This window comes from Armigeres subalbatus, chromosome 3 (assembly GCF_024139115.2).
Source record: "Armigeres subalbatus isolate Guangzhou_Male chromosome 3, GZ_Asu_2, whole genome shotgun sequence".
In the NCBI taxonomy this organism is placed as follows: domain Eukaryota; kingdom Metazoa; phylum Arthropoda; class Insecta; order Diptera; family Culicidae; genus Armigeres; species Armigeres subalbatus.
Window position 1 is genome coordinate 325,880,904 of NC_085141.1, and position 25,640 is coordinate 325,906,543.

The window sequence follows — 25,640 nt, forward strand, 5'->3', positions numbered from 1 at the left end:
CCGCTGAATACCCACTGCTAACAATATCTTTGCGCCGACCAACATGGTTTTACAGCTGGCCGTTCAATAACCACTAACTTGTGCCTAACGTCGTACGTCACGGATAGCATGACTTCTCGCACTCAAACGGACATCGGATCTTTCTGCAGCATTTGACTTGGAGTCGATGGAAATCTCCTAGATTGGTTTCGATCATATCTGACCGGACGCCAGCTGGTGGTTGCTTTGGGCGATTGTCGCTCAGATAGTTTCCGCGCTTCGTCTGATATACCGCAGGGCAGCGACCAGGGGCCTTTAACTTTCCTGCTCTACTTCAACGATATTCACCATGCAATCGATGAACGATCTGTAGTTTAGTCGATTGCCAATCCCTCCAAAACCAGATCACTATGTTTGCCAACTGGTGTACTCTGAACCGACTTGTGGTCAACCCGGCGAAATGTTCGGTAATAACTTTGTCACGAAAGAAAGAGCCGATCCGGTTTAGTTACTCTCTTATCGACACGACCATCAACCGAGTGCATTGCGTGAAAGATTTGGGAGTTCTCCTGGATTCGCAACTTACATTTACCCAGCACATATTCTTTGTCGTCGATAAAGCGGCCAGAACGCTTGGCTTTGTGTTCAGGGTGGCGAAAAATTTCACCGACGTACATTACTCTCTCGTTCGATCGACGTTGGAATACTGCTCGGCGGTCTGGTGTCCTTACTACAACAACGAATCGAAGCGCACCGAATCAATTCAACGCCGCTTTGTTCGTTTTGCATTGCACAAACTACCATGAAGAGACCCATTTCGCCTCCCTAGTTACGAGGACCGCTGCCAGCTGATCGACCTTTGAAAACCAGATTTTAGATTAAGAACTAAATAATGAATATATGATTAGAGGAAAAAAAATACGGAGTCAATGGCCTTCTTTTGTTATCTGAGATTTTGGCAAACGCAATGCAGTCCAATACAATCCAAACCCAAATCCAATCCAAAACTAATCCTAATGCAATCCAATCCAAATCCATACTAAATCCAATTCAATTCCATATCCAATGATCCATGATGAGATTTTGGCGAATACAATGATGAGGTATTGAGCAATTTGTTATGATTTGGTCAATCAAACGCGAACTCATTTTATCCAATTTCAAAAATCAATACATTCGGTACCTGGTGGGTCGTAAGCAATATGGGATTTTGATAGGTGAGTCGCATATCCTAAAAGTTTGGCCTAGATCAATTTTGGAAAACCAGACATGACCAGAAAGTTTCATTGAAATCTGAGAGGGTACTCTTCCGCTCTTCCAATTTTTTTGGCCAAGGAAATGCCAAACCGCTTCATCCATGCGTCCCATTAACAAATCATCCACATGAACTATTAGGTAGAAGACCATACCACCTGAATATCAAACGTATAGGCAGGGATCGGAGTTTCGCGAATCATAGTTCTACGCTTTATCCCAGCATCGAGTAGACATTTACAAACCGTAGACGCTCTTTTGTAATTTGCACCCCATGTCACGTCCGGCTGTCTCAAAATCTAGAGACTGTCGCATGTACAAGTAGAAGCATAAGTACTAAACGCTAGTGGCGCTGTAGTCATTATAGGTCACTCCTGACGGAATCCAAATTCCAAAGTGCTCGCGTTTTCGAGGGCATACCACTCGATTCAGAGGCGGCGCACAACTGTCATTTTTGTTGATTTAGCTTTGCTGCGTCGCAGCATGCGTGAAATAATAAAAATGACAGTTGTGCGTTGCTTCCGTATCGAGTGGTGTGCCCCCGAAAACGCGAGCACTTTTAAACTTGGATTCCGTCCGTGACCTTAAATTATTTTGCCAAATTATGCTTCAACAAGCTTCAATTGGCCATAATGTATGCATCATGTTGTAGTAAATGTTTAAATCCATCACCAACATCGGTTTGACACTTGTAGTACCGGTACTAGAGACGGGTGCTTAGGACCATCTTTGGCGGTGTACAAGAAGACGGTGTGTGGCGGCGAAGAATGAACCATGAGCTCACCCAACTCTACGGCGAACCCAGTATCCAGAAGGTAGCTAAAGCCGGAAGGGTACGATGGGCAGGACATGTTGCAAGAATGCCGGACAGCAACCCTGCAAAGATGGTGTTCGCTTCCGATCCGGCAGGTACGAGACGGCGTGGAGCGCAGCGAGCGAGATGGGCAGACCAGGTGCAGAACGACTTGGCAAGCGTGGGGCGTATCCGAGGATGGAGAGATGCGGCCCCGAACCGTGTATTGCGGCGTTAAATTGTTGATTCAGTGTTATCTGTTTAGATGTTAACTAAATAAATGAATGACCGGTACTTTGGCTGCCAGGTCAAAATACGCTAGTCGTTAGTAACGCGAACAGCAGGGGGCAGCAGGGACTATGTCCAAGGGCTTGACGATCCCTCCCCAGGCCATCTGCGAGTTGTGGCGCCTGCCTAGGATGTGGTGGGGTTTGACAGTGGGCCCTGTTAAACCTCTATAAAAAGCTGCATGTATCCGCAAGTAGGCTCCGCCAAAGCGACCGTGTGCCGCTCAAAGCGCACAAGCCCAAGTCCTGGTGTTAGGTGGGACGCTAAACAGCCCTGACACGACGGCCCTCCGACGAGACAGGAGGTTTGCGCAGGCCCAATAAGCCGCCTTTAAAAACAACTATTACGAACGACATAGAAGATAATACGACTCGATATAATCGGCAACGACCTAGGCGACGAATAAAGGATCACGATTGGAAGCTTGGAACTGCAAGTCGCTAGGTTTCGCAGGTTGCGACAGGATAATCTACGATGAATTATATCCCCGAAACTTCGATGTCGTAGCGCTGCAGGAAATCTGCTGGACAGGACAGAAAGTGTGGAAAAGCGGGCATCGAGCGGCTACCTTCTACCAAAGCTGTGGCACCACCAACGAGCTGGGAACCGGCTTCATAGTGCTGGGAAAGATGCGCCAACGCGTGATTGAGTGGCAGCCAATCAACGCAAGGATGTGCAAGCTGAGGATAAAAGGCCGTTTCTTCAACTATAGCATCATCAACGTGCACTGCCCACACGAAGGGAGATCCGACGACGAGAAAGAAGCGTTCTATGCGCAGCTGGAGCAGACATACGATGGATGCCCACTGCGGGACGTCAAAATCGTCATCGGTGACATTAACGCTCAGGTAGGAAGGGAGGAAATGTATAGACCGGTCATCGGACCGGATAGTCTGCACACCGTATCGAATGACAACGGCCAACGATGCATAAACTTTGCAGCCTCCCGCGGAATGGTAGTCCGAAGCACTGTATTCTCCCGCAAGAATATCCACAAGGCCACATGGAAATCACCTAATCAAGTAACGGAAAACCAAATCGACCACGTTCTAATCGACGGTAAATTCTTCTCCGACATCACGAACGTACGCACTTACCGCAGTGCGAATATTGAATCCGACCACTACCTCGTCGCAGTATGTCTGCGCTCAAAATTCTCGACGGTGATCAACACGCGTCGGAGTCGTCCGCCGCGGCTTAACATTGGGCGGCTACAAGACGGTAGACTAGCCCAAGACTACGCGCAGCAGCTGGAAGTGGCACTCCCAACGGAAGAGCAGCTAGGCGCAGCATCTCTTGAAGATGGCTGGAGAGATATTCGATCCGCCATTGGAAGCACCGCAACCGCTGCACTAGGCACGGTGGCTCCGGATCAGAGAAACGACTGGTATGACGGCGAATGTGAGCAGTTAGTTGAGGAGAAGAATGCAGCATGGGCGAGATTGCTGCAACACCGCACGAGGGCGAACGAGGCACGATACAAACGGGCGCGGAACAGACAAAACTCGATTTTCCGGAGGAAAAAGCGCCAGCAGGAAGATCGAGACCGTGAAGAGACGGAGGAACTGTACCGCGCTAATAACGCACGAAAGTTCTATGAGAAGTTGAACCGTTCATGTAAGGGCCACGTGCCACAGCCCGATATGTGTAAGGACATAAACGGGAACCTTCTTACGAACGAGCGTTAGGTGATCCAAAGGTGGCGGCAGCACTACGAAGAGCACCTGAGTGGCGATATGGCAGACAACGGTGGCGGTATGGTAATGAACCTAGGAGCACGCGCGCAGAAAATATGACTTCCGGCTCCGAATCTCCTGGAAATCCAGGAGGAGATCGGCCGGCTGAAAAACAACAAAGCCCCTGGAGTTGACCAACTACCAGGAGAGCTGTTTAAACACGGTGGTGAAGCACTGGCTAGAGCGCTGCACTGGGTGATTACCAAGGTTTGGGAGGATGAGGTTCTGCCGCAGGAGTGGATGGAAGGTGTCGTGTGTCCCATCTACAAAAAGGGCGATAAGCTGGATTGTAACAACTACCGCGCAATCACATTGCTGAACGCCGCCTACAAGGTACTCTCCTAAATTTTATGCCGTCGACTAACACCAATTGCAAGAGAGTTCGTGGGGCAGTACCAGGCGGGATTTATGGGTGAACGCTCTACCACAGACCAGGTGTTCGCCATACGTCAGGTATTGCAGAAATGCCGCGAATACAACGTGCCCACACATCATCTATTTATCGACTTCAAAGCCGCATATGATACAATCGATCGGGACCAGCTATGGCAGCTAATGCACGAAAACGAATTTCCGGATAAACTGATACGGTTGATCAAGGCGACGATGGATCGGGTGATGTGCGTAGTTCGAGTTTCAGCGGCATTCTCGAGTCCCTTCGAAACCCGTAGAGGGTTACGGCAAGGTGATGGTCTTTCATGTCTGCTATTCAACATCGCTTTGGAGGGAGTAATACGAAGGGCAGGGATTGACACGAGTGGTACGATTTTCACGAAGTCCGTCCAGTTATTTGGTTTCGCCGACGACATTGATATCATGGCACGTAACTTTGAGAGGATGGAGGAAGCCTACATCAGACTGAAAAGCGAAGCTAAACGGATTGGACTAGTCATCAACACGTCGAAGACGAAGTACATGATAAGAAGAGGCTCAAGAGAGGTCAATGTGAGCCACCCACCACGAGTTTCTATTGGTGGTGACGAAATCGAGGTGGTAGAAGAATTCGTGTACTTGGGCTCACTGGTGACCGCCGATAACGATACCAGCAGAGAAATTCGGAGACGCATAGTGGCTGGAAATCGTACGTACTTTGGACTCCGCAAGACGCTCCGATCGAATAGAGTTCGCCGCCGTACCAAACTGACTATCTACAAAACGCTTATAAGACCGGTAGTTCTCTACGGACACGAGACCTGGACGATGCTCGTGGAGGACCAACGCGCACTTGGAGTTTTCGAAAGGAAAGTGCTGCGTACCATCTATGGTGGGGTGCAGATGGCGGACGGTACGTGGAGGAGGCGAATGAACCACGAGTTGCATCAGCTGTTGGGAGAACCATCCATCGTTCACACCGCGAAAATCGGACGACTGCGGTGGGCCGGGCACGTAGCCAGAATGTCGGACAGTAACCCGGTGAAAATGGTTCTCGACAACGATCCGACGGGCACAAGAAGGCGAGGTGCGCAGCGGGCAAGGTGGATCGATCAGGTGGAAGATGACTTGCGGACCCTCCGTAGACTGCGTGGTTGGCGACGTGTAGCCATGGACCGAGCTGAATGGAGAAGACTTTTATGTGCAGCACAGGCCACTCCGGCCTTAGTCTGATAATAAATAAATAATTATTGTTAGCTTTCGAATCATTTATAACAACAAAACAACGACGCGTATATTTAGTATCGGTTATGGAACGTACACACGGTCAAGCAGTTTGACCAACATTGCCTCCACCTCTCGTTCATTCAAACATCCATCAAGTTTTACCAACAGCGCCACAAACAATCAATTTATTCGACCAACAATATCACACACGAACGACCGCAGGGTCAACTTGAGCACCAACCATCAAAAAATATATGGGGGTTTGTGCAACTTCACAACAAATGCTCAAATATGTTCGGCGAACCTTGACTCCGCCGCGACAACTTAAACCAAAATCAAACCGTTTTATTTTTTTTCCAACCGAGCCGCCAAATGTCAAATGGTTCACACTTAATATTTTTTACCGGGATCTCAGCAAAATGGTCAACTTTTACCGAGATTCGCACAGCCGTGCCCCAGCAAACATGTTTTTGCCGAGATATCTGTCAAAATTGCTGAAAATCAGCAAATAATTTGCCGAAAATCAGCTAACAAACATCATTTTTGCCGGAATATCAGTTTTTTGTTTTACTGGCGCACGGCTGTGCGGATTTTTGCCAAGCTGCAGAAATAAAAACTAAGTGTGTTGGTCGAACAACTTCACACACGTTCGAACAAAGCAGCCATCGTAGCGTTTTCTTGAGGGCAGAGTCAATGTTCGTCAAGCTGCTTGACTGGTGTGTACGTTGCATTACGCGACAGAAATACCCAGCGTGTGTTCAGTGAAAAGTTGAGGTTAGCATAATGTCGGATTCAACCGATACAACAAGCATCAGAATCAGACACCATGCACGCGTGCAAAAAAGGATGAGATTGAGCAACGACTGCTACGCGCACATAAAATTTTGCGCATGCGGGTATCACGAAGCTTGTGTATACCTCACATTAACATTGGTGAGTCGCATTGAGACATCTCAATGCGATCAGCTCATGCGCGGTTTGCAATGGCAAACCTTTGCAAACAACAGCGAAGGTGCGTGAAACAGCTTGGGCGGGAAATTTTCATTCAATAAAATCGTCACCTAAGTAACGTCAGATATGCATTCCTAGCGCATGAGATGAGGCTCATGAGACGTACATTGAGACACGCTCACTCAGTTTTTTATATGCGCGCTAGCTTCGCTAGCTTCTCTCGTCGCACTGAATCAGTGCTACGTGAGCTCTTGTAGCTCATGGCACTTTGTCTCATCCATGTATACACGAGAATTAAGAGACTCTGATCAGAATAAGCATCGCAGAATTCCATCCAGATGCTGATGAAAATTCTACAACAACAGCAGCAGTTGATGACACAACTCACTCAGCAGCTTTCACTTATCGAGCTGGCTGATCAAGGGATGAAATTGTTTTGCATTCGCTCTTCAGCAATACTACCGAGTAGACAAATCCGGAGGATGGTTGTACCTTTGATTCTTGGTAGGCACGGTATGCGGATTTTATTCGACAAAGATGTAGAAAAATTTGTCGATGCAAAGCTACTTCGGGATCCCCAGTTTCTGTGTTTAACCAACGTTATTTTTGTCTGTGGACTTCAAGTTGCGATAACTTTACGAAGTGTCTCATTTCTGTGGACATTCTCAAATCTGAATAAGTCAAAAATGAGGAAAAATTGTAAAATTTTATTGAACCTGAAACAAGACAACACCTATGTAATATTTTCAGCTTTACAATGGTCTTAAAAATCACGATTTATTCTAAAAGATAGCTTTGAAACTAGCAGAAAACCTAAGTTCAATCGCTGCAGGCAGATAGGAAACCCTACCTTAGCGCATAACATCGATTCATAAAACTGACCGAAGAAGGGGAAACGGAAGGATTTCCGCAATAAACTGATCAGAACGTCAGTAAAATGATGACAATTCAGATCGCATTTAAAAACAAAAAAAAACAAAAAAAAAACTTCAGAGAAAGCGTGGCTCACTATGAGAGCGACAGCGTTCGTATTCCTGCTACACATGACTTGGTAAGTTGGTATCAAGATGAGGATACGATATGAGCGAAGTTGGGAAAACGCAGCCAGGGGGACTGTGGGGAGCGTGGGGACTTACAGCCCTGGGAAGACCAGGGTGAGACTTATTTCCGGGTTGGGATGCCCGGAAAGTCCGCGCTGGATTTAAATCTGATGGCACAGTCCTCCATCTTTGAGGAAGCAGATGAGGACAGATAGGCTAGCGGTATCGTCAGCTAAGGCATCCCGTATGTTTGTCGGTATTCCGTAGCTGGAGCTGGAGCTTCCCAATCCTGGCTGACGATCTTTTTGATCCAGGCTTTAACGTCAGCCGAGGGAACCGATATTGTGAAACGCAGCCGGCCTTGGTGGCCGACTCCAGCCAGAATGTATGCAGTGACGTTGCCTGGCACCCCACAGTGCCCGGTAATTCAGGCGAAGGTTGTCGGGGGTGGGGGAGACTGATGCCGGCCATCGTGTGCATGATCCGATGCCCTTAAACAAGGAAAGGTTCCTATAGGTTCCGGATGTGGCAAGCGTATGCGGCGGCTTTTAGGCAAATAGCCTAATTGCATACAATAGCGAAATGGAAGGGCACCTGCTTCGGCGCAGGCAGCCTCAGCGGGTGTGGAAGGAAGAAGTTCGGAAGCTATGCGGAGGTATTGGTTGAATACTGGGGAGAGTATGTTGACAACCTCAAACCATGCTACACAAGTTAGTTCCAGTCGTACAGCCGTCTGCTGTTAATCATTAATTGTTATTGTAATTGTAATTGTTTTTAGTTATAATCTGTTTTTCGGTGTTTTGTTTTGCTATACCGATTTCAATTTCAACGACAACAGGATACATGGGTTCGCTCAAGGATCACGTGTGTGCGAAAAGAAAAAGTGGGCACTTAGAGTATTGAGTCATACTCTGTAATAGGAAAGCAGAGTATCATTCAACCGTTCAAATAGTGATAATTTAAGTTTCTGTATATGGAAGCTCGATTGAAGAATGATTTGCAGGTTGCCTGGATTGCAACACCTCGCAAGGAACCAGAAAAGGCGATTGAATGATATCATTACTTACAAACATACGCTCAGCAAGATTACCGTAAATTGTTTTTCTAGACTTGTTGAATAATTTATACCTCTGGAAAATTGTTTTCAGAGCTGCCCATCGCCTAAATCCATTAGATAAAGTCCAAAACCATGTACGCACATCAATCAATCTCACATCAATCCAGCGCAATTTCCTGTTTCGCAATACCGAACACTGTCAATCGATCCGGCACAAACCATTGGTATTTGTCAAAACAGTCAGTGCATGGAGCTTTGTTGGATTGACATCGCAGGTGGACTGTCTAACTGGAAGATACTTTCCCATCATTCGGAGACAACTTAGCGAACGAGAAGACCTCATTTTACGGCATCAACGGCTGCGAAAGTAACAAAGCTGTGATGGATCATGAAAAATTTATTTCCATTTCCATATTAATCGCAAGATATTGCATTAATTTTTATTAGACGCTCTTTCTCTTGTTCGCAAAAACTTACAACACTTTGTGAAAGGCCACAGTTAGAATGACTCATTTTTATACGTGGTGGAAGTGGAACCGTGCCATATGGCTTCATTTGACCGTGGATTTTTATTGCCCAGCAGCCATGTCGGGACGGATTATTGGCCTTTTGGGAGGTCAACCTGCCACTATAAAATAGTGTTGCTCCAGAACGACCCTACTCCCCAAGCTCAAATCGTTTCGAGAAAAAAAACGGCTCCATAGAGCACAACCATCGACTGAACACATTTGTGCGGTGTGGGGACCAAGCTATGCTGGGTTCGCGGGTTCACCGAGAGTGTGGTGCGTGCCTAAGTGAAATAATCCAATCCGGCAGAAATGCCGGTGAACCTTGGCGGGCGTGTTGTTGTCGTTGCGGTTGTGCAGCACTTCAGTTTTAATGGAACGACATACCTGGTGGTTCAACAACAGGCTTGATTGCATATTAGTTGACGCTGTAAAAGTCAAGAAATATCCACCCATATGGTAATGACCGTTTCGCGGCTTATTTTATGCAAATCTGCCACAACTACCGGTGACTGATGGTTTTCTTCGGAGCATGAGTTTGGTTTTAAACAAAGAACCTTTGTGTGTTTACGGAAAGGTATGTCGTCTGATGGAAGTACGGGAAACCGGTTACATGGGGCATGCGTCGAGCCTTGAACTTCTAGAAGTTGCCAAGTTGGATTGGGTTGGCCAACTACATTGATTGCAATTTATCAACTAGAATAAATAATGCATGGAAATATAAAGCAAACTGATGGCGTGATAGGTGTGACGTTGAAAGAACCTAAATTGGTAGATTTGATAAAAGGCTGACGGTTTAATTGTGATCTATGAAGCCATCTTAGCATATTTTTCGTAAGGTGGAAATATGTTTGTCTTGCACATCGATTAAAACAAAAAAAAAACTATTATCTCTTCCTTTTCTAGTCTTCTTCTATATAATAAAAATGAGTTGATCTGTGTTAGTATCCGCATAACTCGAAACGGCTGGATGGATTTTTTTCTTAGTTCAGCAGTTACGTTCGTTATGGTTTCCGACGGGGTTTATATGATATTTCCTCATGCTGAAATCACGATTAACGTTGAGTAAATCGTGAAAAACTAAAATTAGGACTCGTATAGAAATTTTACATAGGCAGTTCACTTCGCGAATTGTCGCCTACTATGCAGGACAAGGTCTGCGGGGTCGACCAGTATTACATCACTGTATACAGACAACAAGGTTGGCTCGTAAGAAAAATGACACTTCTAGAGTGACGCATATTTTATCGCCACATGGTAGAGTACAAAAGCAAGCATGCTGAGACCGGGGTATACCCCGTTAGGCATAAGTACGTTAAGCATAATGTACGTTAGGCATAAAATGACCCAAAGAACAGCCTATGATATGAAGAAGGCAGAATTATGTCAAATGTCCATTATGCCTAACGTCACGAACCCGCTGAGACCGTAGAGCATCGTCTCGGTTCATCCTGTGCGAAGATAGCAGTGACGTCACATGTTTACATTCAAACTGAATGTTTTACATATATGCTGAGCACGCATATGCCGTGGTATTACATAATATGGAAATGTCAAGAAAGAGAATCTAGTAATTCGGTTAGATTTCAGCCGACTAGTAAACGGTGGGGACGATTTGATCATTTTCCGGCCTTAGTCGATTTAATACGGATGGGTCGTCATTAGGGTGGCTCAAAAAACATTTTTTCAAATTTTTTGATGGGCCGCCCTCTTATTCGGTTCTATTTGATGCCCTGATGCTCTGGACAAAATTTCAGCCAAATCGGTCAACGTTTGGGTAGTGCTAAACTCGTTGGAAGTTTATATGGAAAAATGTATGCATAAACATCTAAAAACAGTGATTTGCAGTTGGACGGCACAATCTAAGTTCAAGAACCATGATACTCATTCAGGTCTTGTTTAATAAAATACAGAATGTTATGCTGAAAACCGCGAGAAGATTAGAGTGTTTTAGACAAAGATATTAGCTTTTTACTGGAGTGTTGTAGGGGTGAATTTATTTCTTTTCAAAGGTAAAAGAAACGAAATTTGGTCAAACCCCACTTCAAAGAAATGCTAATAACTTAGCCGGGCAAACTCTAATCTTCTCGAGATTTTCTGCATAACATTCTGTATTAAATTCTTCAAGACTTGAATGGGTATCATAGTTCTTCATCGTGAGTTGTGCCGTCCAACTGCAATTCACTGTTTTTAGATGTTTCTGCATACATTTTTGCATATAAACTTCCAACGAGTTTAGCACCGTCCAAACGTTGACCGATTTGGCTGAAATTTTGTCCAGAGCATCAAGGCATCAAATAGAACCGAATAAGAGGGCGGCCCATCAAAAAAATTGAAAAAAGTTTTTCCCATACTAATTTGAGCCACCCTAGTCGTCATATATCACCCAAGAAGAAAATCAGCTGTGAAAAATCAGTTTTAAGAGCTAGAGCCTTGCTCGTACCTCGTAACACCATTATGGACACATTATAGAATTCGCTCGACTTCTAAGACACTCCAAACTGTCCTTGAGTACAGATCTTAATACTAAAATGAATCAACATGAAGACGTCCTTACTAGTTTAATGAAGTGGAATAGCTCCACGGTACTGCGCTACACCATTACAGACAAACTACAGAATTCGTTCGGTATCTACGACACTCCAAACTGTCCTTGAGTACAGATCTCAATATTCAAAACGATCAACATGAAGATCTTCGATGTCTCAACTATTTTCATGGGTTGGAATAGCTTCACGGGATTTCGTTACGCCATTATAGACCCATAACAGATTTCGTTGAACTCCTACGACACTCCAAACTGTCTATGAGCTCAGATCCTAACATTCAAATTGATCAACAAGAAGATCTTCGATGTCCCAACTATTTTATGAGTTGAAAAAGCTCCGCGGGATTTCGTTACAGCATTATAGACTCATTACAGAATTCGATCGACATCTGCGAAACTCCAAACTGACTTTGAGCGCAGATCCTAATATTCAAATCGATCAACATGAAGATCTTCGATGTCTCAACTATTTTCATGAGTTGGAATTGCTCAACAGGATCTGCTTCCGAGCCTCTTGAAAGAAGGCTTCCGAGCCTCTTGAAAGGAGGCTTCCGAGCCTCTTGAAAGGAGGCTTCCGAGCCTCTTGAAAGTAGGCTTCCGAGCCTCTTGAAAGGAGGCTTCCGAGCCTCTTGAAAGGAGGCTTCCGAGCCTCTTGAAAGGAGGCTTCCGAGCCTCTTGAAAGGAGGCTTCCGAGCCTCTTGAAAGGAGGCTTCCGAGCCTCTTGAAAGGAGGCTTCCGAGCCTCTTGAAAGGAGGCTTCCGAGCCTCTTGAAAGGAGGCTTCGAGCCTCTTGAAAGGAGGCTTTCGAGCCTCTTGAAAGGAGGCTTCCAAGCCTCTTGAAAGGAGGCTTGAGCCTCTTGAAAGGAGGCTTCCTGAGGCCTCTTGAAAGGAGGCTTCTGAGCCTCTTGAAAGGAGGCTTCCAGGCCTCTTGAAAGGAGGCTTGAGCTCTTGAAAGGAGGCTTCCAGGCCTCTTGAAAGGAGGCTTCCTGAGCTCTTGAAAGGAGGCTTCCTGAGCCTCTTGAAAGGAGGCTCTGAGCTCTTGAAAGGAGGCTTCCTGAGCCTCTTGAAAGGAGGCTCTGAGCCTCTTGAAAGGAGGCTTGAGCCTCTTGAAAGGAGGCTTCCGAGCCTCTTGAAAGGAGGCTTCTGAGCCTCTTGAAGGAGGCTTCTGAGCCTCTTGAAAGGAGGCTTCTGAGCCTCTTGAAAGGAGGCTTCCGAGCCTCTTGAAAGGAGGCCTGAGCCTCTTGAAAGGAGGCTTCTGAGCCTCTTGAAAGGAGGCTTCCGGGCCTCTTGAAAGGAGGCTTCCTGAGCCTCTTGAAAGGAGGCTTCCAGCCTCTTGAAAGGAGGCTTCCTGAGCCTCTTGAAAGGAGGCTTCCGAGCCTCTTGAAGGAGGCTTCCGAGCCTCTTGAAAGGAGGCTCTGAGCCTCTTGAAAGGAGGCTTCCTGAGCCTCTTGAAAGGAGGCTGAGCCTCTTGAAAGGAGGCTTCCGGGCCTCTTGAAAGGAGGCTTCCTGAGCCTCTTGAAAGGAGGCTTGAGGCCTCTTGAAAGGAGGCTTCCGAGCCTCTTGAAAGGAGGCTCTGAGCCTCTTGAAAGGAGGCTTGAGCCTCTTGAAAGGAGGCTTCTGAGCCTCTTGAAAGGAGGCTTCTGAGCCTCTTGAAGGAGGCTTCCGAGCCTCTTGAAAGGAGGCCTGAGCCTCTTGAAAGGAGGCTTCCTGAGCCTCTTGAAAGGAGGCTTCCTGAGCCTCTTGAAGGAGGCTTCCAGCCTCTTGAAAGGAAGCTTCCAGAGCCTCTTGAAGGAGGCTTCCTGAGCCTCTTGAAAGGAGGCTTCCTGAGGCCTCTTGAAAGGAGGCTCTAAGCCTCTTTAAAGGAGGCTTCCGAGCCTCTTGAAAGTAGGCTTCCGTGTTTCTTGAAAGGATGCTTCTGAGCCTTTTAAAAGGAGGCTTCCGAGCCTCTTGAAAGGAGGCTTCCGAGCCTCTTGAAAGGAGGCTTCCGGGCCTCTTAAAAGGAGGCTTCCGGGCCTCTTGAAAGGATGCTTCCGAGCCACTTGAAAGGATGCTTCTGAGCCTCTTAAAAGGATGCTTCCGAGCCTCTTGAAAGGAGGCCTCCGAGTGTCTTGAAAAATGATTTCGCTCTAAAAAGCGTTACAACGCAATCGAGGTGTATATTTTGTTTACATAAGGATCTATTAGCCATCGTTTTAAGTCAAAAAAGTTGATTCTATGCATTCAACAAAGAAGAACACGAAAAAATCATGCAATGGTGTAAATCGCGATTTGAATCATGACTGATTCTCTGGGCAATGGTTCACAAAAAAAAATTTTCCCCCATATTTTGACTTTTTCATGGCTTGCATCCGTTTTTGAAGCAGTAGGTCCAAAATTTATATTGAAATACGACGTAAAAATGCATATTTAATCGGTTGAACAGAATAATCGAGGTGGTAATTGGATGGGAAGGATAAACATTAGACCATTTCATGTGACCACCGCATCTAATGCTCATCAATATTCATTGTTGAGTACAGGAAGGGCAAGCAATGTATCGAAGTTCAATTGCAACTAATTTCGATAGCACTTCCCTGCCAGTTTTTGACCCACGCAAAGGCTTACGTACCTCTCAAATGGAGGCTTCCGAACCCTTAGATTCTAGATTTAAGTCACTTGACGTTTTGCTCTTTTGAAATTTTGTCCCACAGTCCTGGTGGTGCTGGTGTAGTGTGCAGGATTCAACGGTCTTCGATATATTGATCACCATGCATATAATATACAATACCATGTTTGGAAATAAAAAATCATACAATTATCAAAACTTTATTATAATATATAAACTTATAATGGAATTGTAATACATTCGCCATTACGCATTTTTGGGGCTTCTCCAACTAACACACAAGCTCGAGAACCTATAAACTACTCTGTTGATCTTGTAGGCCTCCAAGATCTAAACTCAAGAATAGTTTGGAGTACCGTTGATGTTCTGGTAACACTGCGATTTGATAAAAAATAGTTCAATTATGTCTAAAGTACAATTGCCAACTTCAAATTAGAATTGTATACGCAGATCATCAAGATCTGAACTCTATGAAGGAAGCCCTAGAAGATCACAAAAAAAAATATTTTCCCCCATATTTCGACTTTTCATGGCTTGCATCCGCTTTTGAAGTAGTAGGTCCAAAATTTATGTTGAAATACGACGAAAAAACCCGTTTTGAATCGGTTGAACAGAATAATCGAGGTGGTAATTGGATGGGAAGGGTAAACATTAGACCATTTCATGTGACCACCGCATCTAATGTTCATCAATATTCATTGTTGAGTACAGGAAGGGCAAGCAATGTATCGAAGTTCAATTGCAACTAATTTCGATAGCACTTCCCTGCCTGTTTTGAGCCGAACCACTCCACTCAATTGCGGATCCGCCAGTCCCCATTGTCTCATGCTCGACCATACTCATTGTAAGCAACCTACAATGATCATGGCTTAACGATTATTATTGTCGCGTGTCAACTTGATGCAATTGTCACGGTATGACCTCTGCCACGGAAGGCGTACGCGCCGCCGTCATCGGTGATTAATGGGTGATTTATCAAGTGTACACACTCGCTGCTCCGCAGTCAGCTAAGAAAGGAAAGGCAACTCTGCTGTCGTCTGTCTGGGTTGAATGTCTTGAACGGCAACTGCTGATCATAGGACGCGTACAACGTATTTCAGCTGCTAAATGAACTTACCTAGTTCCTGGTCCGGTCATGTCTGGACAGCCGGATGTGGTGCAGAATTCACTGATTGTTCCGTATACTAAGTTCACGTGCTCGAAAAGCGCTAACGCTGTTGGGAAGAGAGGAGAAGAAAACGGTTGAAGGTTAGTATGCTAGTTTAATTTTAATTGAACTGATATATCTTATTAGGACAGTCACAAGCCACAAAGTGTCACATTTATCCTCAGTTCAACCCTTCTACTTCTGTTTTTTATCGAACGTGACTTGTTATAGGGAAACGGCTGCTTATAATTCATACGAGTGGTACGAAAAGCTTTTAAAGTAAAATTGTTATGTTCAAGAAATACGATCAAACTAGCCTTTTCTTTTTTCCATTCTACGCCAATTAATCGAAAAGATTAAACCCACCTCGCTGACAAAAGACCCACATTACTAACAATAACTGCGACCGGGTGACACCCAGCGTAAACTTCGCCTCAAAAATACCAATCAGTAATCACCCGCTAATTGTTCAATATTTACACTGCGAAGCAAGCAATCAATTCCCGCTGCAATTATTATCACGCGGCAAACAATGCTCTTTTGTACCACCACGACGACGCGACGTATTTCGACGTATTCGACGACGGGCAGGTGAGGCATTATCGTTGTTCGTTGCGATTAATGGCAGCTCTTGTTTTGTTTTATTTGCTCCCAACACCACACCGGCATGGCACCCCAACAAACAGGTGAAAGTAACAGGTTCCATTATTTTCAGTTCAATTAGTGAGCTGCTGCAGGTCCGTAGGCGCTGCAGCCGGGTGAGCCAATACGCGTTTTAATCGCCAGAAAGTGCACACGTGTACGGGCCTGGCGGGGTTTCTCCGTTGCGATTGCGTTTATTTTTGGTTATTTTTTTTCGAAAGCGCGTGTTCGATTGAAAGATGAAGCTCGTCAACAACTATAGGCATAAAATTGTCGTGGGAGTGAAACATCAATGTTATAGAAATAACTGCAAATCTTGGTTCATTTACTTTTGTAGAAGGCAAAATATGCCCTAGTGCTTTTCGAGTAGTCAAGGAGTGAAAGCAAAAAAATAAAACTAAAATAAATAAACTCAATAAAACCCATCAATGTGAATAAACTCAATAAAACCACAGGAATGTTTCGGGATTCATAAAATTTTCTGAAATATTTTTCCATGATTGATATTATTGACTAAAAAAATCTGAGAGAGAATTCATTTATTTAAAAGATATTTCGCTTTGATAAATTTTCAACAAAATAAAAAATTATTGAAATTTCCATACCCTTATTTGGGTATAAAACCACACAAAGATACGATGAGATCTTTGTTTAGGGATACAATGTAAATAAACGGAAATACTACCGGAAATTACTATCTTCCACTCAACTTGTATCAATCTTATCAACGGCGTTTTCCCAAAACTCAGACAACAATCTCACCACGCTCGTCCGTGCGGCAATTGATGTGCAAAAAATGACATATGGATGATGGATCACCCCAATGGGTGTGATGTCGAGGAAGCAACAGTTACTACGCATTAGCGGTGAGAAATAGGTCATGACTATTTTTGTTTTATCTGGCTTCCGAAAGGATTATTTGTGCACATTTGGCATCGGAAGGTGTGAATTAATTTTAAGCTGTAGCAAAATTGTTCGCCACATATAACAAAGGCAAAGCAAAATAGAAATAGAACGGTGACTTAGGGCTTCATGTTAAAAAAATGTAAGGCAGCTGTAATATCTTTTGTGCAATTGAAAATATAATTGATAATACTTAGTAGAGGTAATTGAAAAAGAATCCACACACATTTTGAAGTCTAAATCACCGATTTTTTGCTATGTGAATTTGTGAATTCTATTTTAACAGAAATAATTTCTGTGGAAAATTATTAAGCTGTGTTAGTGGAATGTCTTCATCTGTCATAAGACTAGTTTCTGTGGACAAGTACATGTGCTTTGAAAATGGAGCTGAAAATGTAGATAACTAAAGAAATTTACCTAAAAAATCAAAGGATTTTTTTGGTAAAATGGTATACAATTACAGGAAATTTACGGCAATTAAAAAAAAAATCAAAAATTCACGTTTTTGCCTTGCCTTACACCAAGGTGTAACGAAAATGCTATATATTCACTTCCAAGACGATTTTGTGATAGAAGGTCCGGAGACCCATAGTGTTATATACCAATCGACTCAGCTCAACGAATTGAGATGATGTCTGTCTGTGTGTATGTGTGTGCGTGTGTGTATGTATGTGCGCAAAATAAAACTCACTCATCTTTTAGGCACTTATCTTGATCCGATAAATAAGTTGCATTCGACGGGGAATCCTGTCCCATTGTTCCTTATTAAAAATGGGCCAAATCGGACTATGGGATCAAAAGTTATTGAAAAATACGATTTATATACAAAAAAACACGCTAAGAAATTATCACTCATTTTTTTACTAATCTATAAGAAATCATGAGAGGAATTTTTTAAGGAACTGGTGGGAAAATTCCGTGAGGAATTTTTGAATGATAATTTGCATTAACTTATGGAAGAGCTTCGAGAGGAATTTAAAGCCTGTCCACGTTAAATTTCGGACACTTAGGTAATGTCCACATGATTTGTCGTCATTTTATCAATGTAGGCGTGTTTAAAACATGCTTTTTTTAATCTTTATTATTGTGATTTTAAAACATGCTGAAAGCAGCACATAAAGCGAACAGATTCAGCTGGCATGTAAATTGATCGCCTCAATGGTTTGTGAAATTTTTCAAAAATCGCGTTATGAGATGGGTGTCCGAAATTTAACGTGGACAGGCTTCAAATAGTAATTTCGAGTGATGTTTTCGAGACATTTTGATAATTTCTGCAGAAATTCCTCATCGAATTTGATACCGAATTATCTTCAGAGATGCTTCAAGGATTTCCTTCGAGAAATAGGTCTGTTTTTCAGAATTCCCCTGATAAGCTCCTGTTACAATGATGATCATTTTTCTTATGATTTTTTTTCTATCAAATATCGAGGGGTGTGTCAATGTTACGTTCATGTGCCTAATTACGCAGGATTTTTTCTTCAATGTCATGCTTATTTCATCACATTTCATTTCAATTGCAAAACAATTGGAATGTACCACGAACATTTGGATTAAGTACATGAGCTTAAAATAATACTAAGGTAACCTTTTAAATACACGGTTTTCACTCAAATCGGGAGTTTAGTGTGGGAGCCCAAAATTAGGTTTTTTTTTTCTTAATTTAAGATAAAATTAACTTAACCCTCTAATGCCCAAGACCGCCTTCAGACGGGGTGTTTTGAATATTTTTTGTAATTTTTAATTGATCTGATTTCGAAAAGTTTTTGATGTTAATCAATAATATAATATTCAATACATGTTAAAATGTGGTTCAAAGTCAGTTTTCAAAGTTCTAGTTATAAAAAAAATTATTGAAAAGCCAGTAATATTTTGTTCTTTTGTGTTTTCGCTCGTATACCTTTGAAGGGCGAAATATTTATAGTTTAGTATTTTTCTACAACTAACTTTATTCAATAGAAGGTTATAGTGATTAATGTTACACTCTAAAATATTTGTCCAACTCGTTACACGGAAAATAAAAAAATTGACCCTGAAAATTTAAAAATTGCAATAAGTCAGCATTTGATAGGAATTTTCAAACTATAAATATGCTGAAAATTAAAAAAAAAATAATTGATTCAAGAAACTATTTGATTAAATGAAAAACTTGGAAAAAAAATTATAAAATATCAAAATGTGAAATTCATAAAATCGCGAATTAAAAATTTGTTATGCCCAAACTGTGTTTAGATCGATTTTAGAAAGCAAAATAGTGATTTTAAGCGAAAACAAAAATTTGGGTTGTAGAGAGTTAATACTAAGTTAAATATACTTTATTTTGGATAGAAACTAACTGGAGTGAGAAGTAGTTAGAAGTGAGAAATGCGAAATTCGAAGGGAGGAGTTCGAAGTTAGAAGTGAAAAATGAAAAGTGAAAAGCGAGAAGTAAGAAGTAAGAAATGAGAAGTATGTAGTTAGCAGTGAGTAGTGAAATGTAAGAAGTGAGAAGTAAGCAGCGCTAAGTGTGAGAAAGAGAAGTGAGAAATGCAAAAATAAAAGAAGTGAGAATTGAAAGTTGTGAAATTAATCCTTATTCCTGCCAATAAAAAGTGTGCGCTACGCCGCCGATAGTTTTTGGCACGCCGCCGCCGCCGTTTGAAAATTTTCCATGCCGATTCAAATTTAAAGAAATCCGCAGAATTTTCAGTGAAAATTCCAAAAACTCAGTGAAATTTCAGCAGTTTTTTTTTAATCAAAAAAACAACATCATTTAAGAACTTCAGATACTTTTTTTGTGAAAATACCAATGATTTGCTTAAAAAATCAATACAATTTCCCGTTAGAAAACTTCATGTGTAAATTTCGAAGGATTTCCTTTTGAAATCCGAAAAAATACTCGTAGAAATAAACTTTTTGAACAGAGAAGAGTCTTTTGGCAGAAAGCCATTTTGACGAAGGAAACAACCCACAACCCCACAAACATTGGAGGTGAATAAAGCGCTTATATGATCAAAAATAGTCCTCTATAGCTTATATAGCTAAAACTGTTTGTTGGTAAGGCTGGAATTTGTTTGGCCCAATATGTCGTTTGATCAAATAAACCATGTGGCTTAAGCTAAAATTATTTTGCATTTGATCGAACAGTTCCTTTGGCTGAAAAAACAGTTGGCCGAATACCTCAATGAAACGGTCGTGTGGCAGGAAGGGTCATTCGGCCGAAAGTGTCGTTCTGCTGAACTTGTCATTTTTCCAAAAAGCCGTTCGGCCGAAATGATTGTTTTGCCGAAAGGACATTTTCGGGTCAAATGGCTCTTTTTGCCAAACGGCATTTTCGATCAAATAACTTTTGCGACCAAACGACCATTCGGCCAAATGACATTTTCAGCCAAATGAACTGTTAGGACAAACAACTTCTCGGTCAAATTACAAGTTCGGCCGAATGTGCCTTTCGGCTATTTGTCGATTTCAGCCAACTATCATGTTCGGTCAAACCATTTGAACCTAATACCTTTTCGGACAAACGTTTAATTCGGCCTAACGGAATTTGACTAGATGACCAAGTTGCATTCGAATAAATGGCTTTTCGCCGAATGGCTTTCGGCCAGACGACAGGTACTGCCATTCGACCGAAAGTCACAAGGCCGAAAGGTGTTTGGCCGAATATGTCATTTGACCGAACAAAACTTTAGGCCAGAACCCATCTGGCCAACAATTTTATTTAGCCGAAATGGATATACGGCCGAAAATGTCGTTCGGCCGACTGGCCATTTGGCCGAAAAAGTCGTTTGGCCCAAAAGGATTTTTGGGCCGAAATGGTCGTTTGGTAGAAATGTCATTTAGCCAAATAGGTGGATGTTTCTAACCGTTTCCAACCCGTTCAACATTTGTCCGTTGGACCAAATGACATTTTCGGTCAAATGGCCCTTTCTGTCAAACAACCATTTCAGCCTTAGAACCTATTCGGCCAAACGATCATTTCAGCCAAACAACATGTCAGAGCAAGATTAGCGGTGACGAGTATAACCGTTTGTCAGCGATCTATCATTACTCGACACTTCACCGGTCGCTAAAACAGTAGCGCAGCTGACAGCTGACCAAATATGGTAGCGCTATAACAGCGCTGCTATTTGATGAACTATCAAACGTCAAATGTCACCGGTACGGAATGCAGCCACCAAAATGATAATCGAAAGTAGTGACCGATGCAAAAAAGAGTGACTAAACTAAAATGACAGCGCTAATCAAAATACTCGCGCACAGTAATGATGCTCTTAGCAATGATTGCTTTTTCTGCCAAATTACCAATTCCGTATGTCTGTATAAATTTATCGTTGTATTATAGTTTCGTTCTAAGCTTCATTTCGGTCAAATGCAATTCGGCTTGATGTTTTTCGTATTATTCGGCCAAATGGTTTTCCGACAAATGGTTTTCGGCCAAACGACCCTTTCTCTTTTTTTATAACTTTCCATTGAATTTTCGAAGAATTACTTCATTGTTTTTCGTTAAAATACCGAACAATTTTGCATATAAATAATAAAAATCATGTAGAAGTTCTGAGTAATATTAATTAAATTTTTGTAAAATTCGTGGAAATTACAAAAAAAAATTAAATCCCATGCAAATGCCAATTAATTTCCCAAATTGCCCATGAAAGTTTTGAACATTTGCCGTTGAAATCAATTTCTTTTTGTTGATGTCCACATTTTGAACAATCTTCCGCGGAAGATCTGAAGATTACTCTGTGCAAATTTCAAAAAATACTCAACAGAAGCTTTACGTGGATTTTCCGAGCATTTTCCTGTAGAAACTTCGAACATTTTTTTTTCGTGAAAATTATGAAGTTTTTTTCATGTAATTTCCAAAGAATTTGCCACGGAAATACCAAACAATTTTCCTTGGAAATTCCAAAGAATTTTCAAAACTTCAAAGTAGTTGTCATGGAAAATCCGAAAATAATTTTCAAATGAACATTTTGGAAAAGGATCCATCGATTTTCGGACCGTCGCACACCTCTACTGCCAATTCCCTCTTCCTTTTGGTTGGACCCTTCTTACTTCTGTTTTCTTCATCATTTTCCTTTTCCTTTTTTTAACACATCGAGATAGAGAGCTATCGAGATAGGAAAGTTATCTAGATCTAGAAAGCCCAAATATATGTAGATTGAAGGGACCGAAAAAACCATATGGCAGGGCTGGCAGCGGCCAATGCCACTCAAAATAGTGACTTTAGTGACCAACACTGGCGAAAAAAGGGACCAAATAGTGACTTTCAGGTGTAGAAAAAGTGACCAAATAGTGACTTTGAATTTCATTTGCAGTGACAAAAATTAACTTTTATACAGTGGCGTCGCGTAACCTCACTTTTTACCTGTGCACTGACCCAAAAAATGAAAATTTTGTTATTTTGACAGCCTAAATGGAAAATAAAATTATCAGAGTAGTTTAAAATAAACAAAATCTAGTTATTCTATGCATTTCCACACACCAATTCCTTAAATTTAAATCCAGTGCACAGGTAAATTGAGCTTAGGGAAACGCCACTGCTTTTATATGAAGTAAATAAGATGGATATAACTGCTAGTCGCAGTGGTATCAGGGATGGGAAAAATCAAATTTTCAAAAAATCGAGAATGATCAAACTCACCCGCGATCTTACTTTTAAATTATCAAGTGATAAAAACTCGCCAGCGATTAAGAATCGTTTGAAAATCGTATATTGATTTGAAGCATTTACCATTACATTTTGAACTATTTTTCCTTACTACCATCAAACCATAACGCTAAATATAAGATATAACGGGACTGTTGACAATTAGCTGATATTAGTAAAGATTAATGTTTGAATGAAAATTCTGTGTTTACTATCGTTTGAGTGCAACATTTGAGAAGTTGTCGCCAGCGACAACTCGCCTAATGTTTTCACGTGAAAAGTTTTCACATGAAAATTGCAATCATTATCGTTTGATGATGATTTAGCACAACACTGGTAATAATGTTCCAAAAAAAGTGTATAAGGCTAATACAAATAATTTTTAAAAGAATGTCCCCCTCTAATATCTTTTGGCCAAAAATTCCAACTTGAAGCGGCAATAAATTCTGAAAAAAATATGAATTGCCAAAACATTATTCAACAAATCCGATGAAAGAAAATTGTGTGCTTATTTAGTGGAATGTCTTCACTTGTAATGAATTATTTAGTTCCATTACTTTGCATTCTTTACAAGTATACATATTTTGGCCTCAACAGTAATGACAGTACTGACGTCTTTAGTCTCTCAAGCCGAGCCTAAACAAGAAGTTCGAGCTACAAATCGTTGAGTCAAACTCAAAATAATAAAAATCGATTTTTCTTAGTGGAATATCCAAAGTTTATGCAGTCTCAGATGTCTAAATTATCATCAGAATATATTTTGTAAAAGAGATCATTCATTTTGCTCCTTACAGAAAAATCTTCTTTATAATAAAAATGAGTTGAGACTTCCTTCCTGACGATTTAACTCGCGAACGGGTTAACCGATCTGCAATATTTTTCCCCTAATCCATTCGTTTTGGGATCCGCAAGATTTGTATATACAAAAAGTTGGTTAATTAAACGGGGAAATGTAAAAAATCATTAGATTACAATTTTGGATCATCTGTTGAAGATAACAAAACAAACAAACGGAAATTGATCTATAGAGTGCGGTGCTGCGAATAAGTTCATTGTGACATTTGCAACACCCGGGCCACGGTATACAGAAAACAAGGTAGGCTCGTTAGAAAAATGACACTTCGAATGTGACGCATATTTTATCGCCACATGTTGGAGTACAAAAGTAAGCATGCTGCGACCATAGAGCATCGTCTCGGTCCCGCTTGTGCAAAGATAGTAGTGACGTCACATTTTTACATTTAAACTGAATGATTACATACGTACTAAGCTTACCTTGTTTTTTGTATGCCGTGACCCGGGCAAAGCTGGGTTTCTTTCGCTAGTACTTATAAAATAAATCTTTCTATGAGGGATACCTTACGTAATAAATCTAGACCAACATTTGAAAAGGGCGTAACAGCCAAAATTTATTCCTTCGGATTCCTCGTCTACATATATAGCCATATATGTAGACAAAGAATCAGAAGGCTGTTACGCCCTTTTCAAATGTTGGTCTAGAAATGTTCTACTCCCAAAGTCATTTGCAGTATAAAGCAGTGATTCTAATTTATCCATTTTAATTGAAAAAATTTATATGTGTGCGTGTTGGCTCTTGTTTCGAAAGGCAGAACGATCGCGCGATTTGCCGAAATTTTGTGTTTTGCATTGCGCGGCCGGTAATAAAGTTAATTAGTTCAGTGCGTGTTGGCTCTTGTTTCGGAAGGCAGAACGATCGCGCGATTTGCCGAAATTTTGTGTTTTGCATTGCGCGGCCGGTAATAAAGTTAATTAGTTCAGTGCGTGTTGGCTCTTGTTTCGGACAGCAGAACGATCGCGCGATTTGCCGAAATTTTGCGTTTTGCAGATAGTTCGCGCGGCCGAGTGAGTAAACATTTGGTGCGTGATCGGACGTGTTTCAGGTAGGATTTAGAGCATTCGTAAAATCCGAGTTTTTGGTTCTGATTATAATGTTCGGTGAATAAGTGTGCGTGTTTTGTATATAATGCGAAACATTTGTAAAATCCAGCTTACTTTGTCCTCCTTTGGACGGTTCGTAAGTAAATTGATGAATATATTTTATTATTTTTTCAGCATATAGGGTATATGCTCCCATATTAATCTCTGCCCATATGTTCATCTCATGCTAAGCTCACGTAACTTTATTCGTTGAAAAATGCACTTTATTAAAACGTTTTCGCTCAAAACTTTGTCGGAGTGAATTCTTTAGAGTTGATTTTTACGTTTGACAATGCTTTAATTTTCATATTCATTACAAAAGCCATGTTTTTAATCAAATGAAAAGGTTGATAGGTATTTTACTACATTCTCTTACCTGAGTATGAAATATCCATGACACTATAATACCCGTACTAGCAATATCAACCAATTTCGGACTATTTTTCTTACTCGATTATCGCTCACATTTATTTTTAGGTTTAAGAACTTCACCTGCAGCACAAAGGTCACTTTTCACTTCAGAACGTACATGAATTATAATTTTAAAAAAGCCTTCCAAAACATAGAAAAATATGAGATGAACTTTTTGCATTAAATAAATAACTTTGTTCATATTTTCAGCACTATTTACTTCCCACATTAACTCGTAAGGTTGCCATCCTTTTTTTTTCCTTCAGATATCGCTTAAATATAATTTCGTGGAAAATACTTCGTTTTCTCTATTTACGGGAACGTTTTAAGTATGTGCATTGTTATACTTAATTAATGTTTTGAAACTAAACAAAATACTACTCTGTCACAACAAGTTTTATGAAAGTTTGGTGAATTCCATATTTAAAATTTTTCAACTCATTCAAAAAAAAACATGATTTTGGCACCATTGCATGTTGATCATTAATAATAAAGTCATATATTAGTGTGCGTACATCATCCACTGTATCCTGCTATAGATCAAATAGAACGTGACGTCACCGAATGATTTTTTTCAACATTTTCCTTTTAGAAGTCAATAAATAAACCCATCCT

At 41.6% G+C, this 25,640-nt stretch overlaps 1 protein-coding gene across 10 annotated transcripts in view; it reads right to left on the reverse strand.

Annotated features, from left to right (window-relative positions):
• LOC134225541 (MOB kinase activator-like 2) overlaps positions 1 to 25,640 on the reverse strand; it is a 539,900-nt gene that overhangs the window by 12,343 nt on the left and 501,917 nt on the right. For all 10 annotated transcript variants that reach the window (XM_062705719.1, XM_062705718.1, XM_062705709.1 and 7 more), the window contains one exon: positions 15,473 to 15,569. In XM_062705719.1, the coding sequence (XP_062561703.1) occupies positions 15,473 to 15,569 (97 nt within the window). The remainder of the gene's footprint in view (positions 1 to 15,472; positions 15,570 to 25,640) is intronic.